Source organism: Antrostomus carolinensis, unplaced genomic scaffold (assembly GCF_000700745.2).
Source record: "Antrostomus carolinensis isolate BGI_N321 unplaced genomic scaffold, ASM70074v2 scaffold572, whole genome shotgun sequence".
Lineage (NCBI taxonomy): Eukaryota > Metazoa > Chordata > Aves > Caprimulgiformes > Caprimulgidae > Antrostomus > Antrostomus carolinensis.
The window spans coordinates 16,803-19,973 of NW_010299965.1; the positions used below are offsets into that span (position 1 = coordinate 16,803).

Genomic DNA, 3,171 nt, shown 5'->3' on the forward strand with positions numbered 1-3,171 from the left:
AACAATGACAGCAATAACCAGCATCAGTACTTGGAAATCAGGAACCTTATCAAAATATTCCACCCACAAAATGCTGTTAACGGATCGCTGGCTCTCTGTCCAAATTGGATCTTATCTCTATGTTCCTCATCAAGCCTTTGCAAAAATCAAAACAGACACAGTGACAGACAGAGCGGCACATGGAGAGGCCGGGCACCCAGCGAGCATCATTTCTATGTAGATGGTATCCCACCAGTGAAGATGATAATTCTGTATCTTCAATACAGAACAGATGTGAGTATCCAGGCAAAAAAAATATCTACACTCTCTATAAATATTTGGCACCCAAAAAGGATTTTGATTCAACCACCTTTGAGCCTCTTTCATATTTATTCTCTGGGAACATTCAAGCACTCGAGCTAGACTAGGAGAGATCTTTACAAAAGGCAATATTAAGCTTGAATGCCTCAGGATTTGCTGAAAATCTTATTTCAAATTTCACCTTTGGTTGCAATGAAAAAAAAAAAGGTCACGCTGCTTGGGTTGAATGCATAAATCATCCAATCAGCAAATGCAAGGCATGACACATGTCTTAACGAAGAGGAGGCAGCCAACATGGTACTCCTTGCAAGCTGTTCACACAGAAGAAAAGGGCATTACAAAGAAATCCAAAATCTGGAGAGTGAATATTGCCGGGTGCTCGTAGCCAGGGAGGGAGGCATGGCTGAAGAACTAATTTGCAGGATTTATGGCTCGGCTGTGTGCCTTCATGTATTGATTCACAGATCAGCGAGAAACGAAATCTCCCCCAAAATACACTGACAAAAGCACTAATACCTGATCATATACTAATCTCTCAGCTAACACCAGGCTGTGATCTGCAAGAAAATCACGTTGCATAGCTTGGACCTGTGCCTGGTAACCTTCTTCCTACTGCAAGCAAATTTAGCCTCCTTCCCCCAGCCTTGAGAAATTCCCCCTGGTTGAAGGTGGCTGCAAAAGCCAGGTAGAAGCCCTAAAGTCCAGACCCAGATAGATGTGAACTTTCTCCCACTGGCAGAGGACATTTTAGCTCAGCAACTGAAGTAGATGAGACCCTGGGGTGGGGGTCAGACACAGGTTTAAACCTCATTGAATTGAAGACTCCCCTCCCCACCACCCAGATTCCTATTTAGCATCACACCTCCACTTTACATAACCTGCCTGCTGGCAGGTGGGATTGGAACTGAGAATAAATACATCAGAGTGGCTCTGACCCAGGCGCTGAAATAAAGGATTTGCTTTCAGACCCCCCGATTCCCTTCTGCTTCGTGTGGCACAGACACAGACCATGTAGGATCTCTGCAAGGAGCATTTCCCTCCCAGTGCCCAGATGAGACCTCTGGAGCATCTCATCCTTATTCATACTCCTTTTTGTCATGTCTCTTCTACCTTCCCAGTCCCTTTCCAGCCCATACCATACTCCAGATCATCCCCAAAGCACTGTTTAAATATTTGAGGAGTGAGCCGCAACAAAGGCACCAAGTAACCCCATGGAAGCAGCGTGGTGAATTTTCTTTTGAAAGCCTCCAGAAGGAAAATGAGGCTGAGAACAACATGAGCATGTCTTCTGTTGTCATTCCCTTGAACCAAGCTGAGGAATTAAGTTTTTTTCCTATGAATTCAAATGGTTGATAAGGCTGCTGAGTGCAACCCACCTCGGCAAGTAGCTTGGATCCTGCCTTTTCTAGGACATCTGTAATTACGTTAGAAAACTGCTTGCCCTCAGGTAAGACTCTCCCCTCAGCAGCTCTGAGGCTGCAGAAGTAAAACAAGGCACAATTCCTGGGAATGAATGAAACAATTTGGGGTATATTCAGGGGAAGCTGCTTTGCAATTCTAGTCGCCAGCTCCTTAAGAGTCACCGGGGGTTAGCAGACCTGCCTATCAATTAACAAATAAGGTTTTCATACCAGGCATCCACAAACTCAGACAAAGAGGTCAGGGGCACAGCGTGAGACCCAAGAGAAGAGAGTCCAACCAGCCCTCCCCCTCAAACATGCCCAACCACCCTCCACTTACCGAGGAACTCTGCTCCGCTGCTGTCCTTGGGGCTGCTCATGCAGTTCTCCAAGTAAATCCCATCCTTATAGCAATCTTCCTTCTTCCTTGTGAGCCCCAGGATCTCACTGGCCTGATCTAGGACCTCCCCTCCTGAGCAAGAACATGGGGTCTGCATAATGCCACATGGATGAGAGCTACTGCTGATGGCCAAGCACGCATCCAACCATTTGCAGAGCATCTGGCAAGCAGCTTTGCTAGGGTTCCTGTTGCCTACCACAAGGTACTCCACTGAGAAGTCCCTTTCCTGAGCCTTTGTGGGCTTCCACCGTACAGGCCAGGTGTCCACCCCTGGTGGCGTGGTCTGCTTCATCTGGAGGAACTGCTTGTTGGACTGAAGAAAGGCATAGCGGGTGGACCCATCACAGAGCTTCAACACATCATCGAAGCTCTCCATGCCCAGGTAGGTGCGGGTAGACTCCAGGAAAGAGTCGAACTGATAGGTGCGGATGTGCTGGTGGTCACATACGCCGGTAGGTTTTAGGATCTTCATATACAAGGTGTACCTCCGAGGGTCAGGATTCTGGATAATCCAAGAGCAGAGAGAGGAGTTCAACGGGAAGACAGAGAAGGAGGAGAAATACCCAAAAAATTTCCCTTGGACCAAAGTGGTGCAGGGAGTTTGTGCCAGGTCCAGAGCGACCACGGTCCACACAAAGTAGAGTGGCGATACCAAAAGCAGGTTCAGGGCAGATCCAATGCTCCTCATCCTAGGTCTCTGGTCCTCTGGAACTCAAAGTAAATGTCAAGCAGGCGCCAGATCCTGGACATAACAGGGACCAGCTTAGAGGAAAAGTGAGAGTTTAAGAGGCTCTGGATCTGAAATCAAGCCAATCCTCCCATGTCTGGATTTGAGCTCCCTCCTGTGGCCATAAATATCACCTAGAAAAAAAGAGAAGGGAAGGAGGAGGGGAGAGAAAAAGAAGAGATTTGGGATTTGTTTTTTTCGGTGGTGTTTTATTTTTGTTGTTTTTTTTTTTTTTTTTAACCCTTTGCAAGGTTGAGAATTCACACTTCATGTCCAGTCCCAGCACATCTCACTAGGGGAAGATGCAACCCCACATCACCATCCCCATACTGGGTCTGAGGATA

At 47.1% G+C, this 3,171-nt stretch overlaps 1 protein-coding gene across 1 annotated transcript; it reads right to left on the reverse strand.

Annotated features, from left to right (window-relative positions):
* Positions 1–2,040: 2,040 nt before the first annotated feature.
* On the reverse strand, positions 2,041–2,788 carry LOC104521051 (adhesion G protein-coupled receptor B1-like; the record flags this gene model as incomplete). Its single annotated transcript, XM_010162935.1, has 1 exon — positions 2,041–2,788. A coding segment is annotated over exon 1 (748 nt), but the record flags the coding sequence as incomplete, so codon positions are not given.
* Positions 2,789–3,171: the final 383 nt, after the last annotated feature.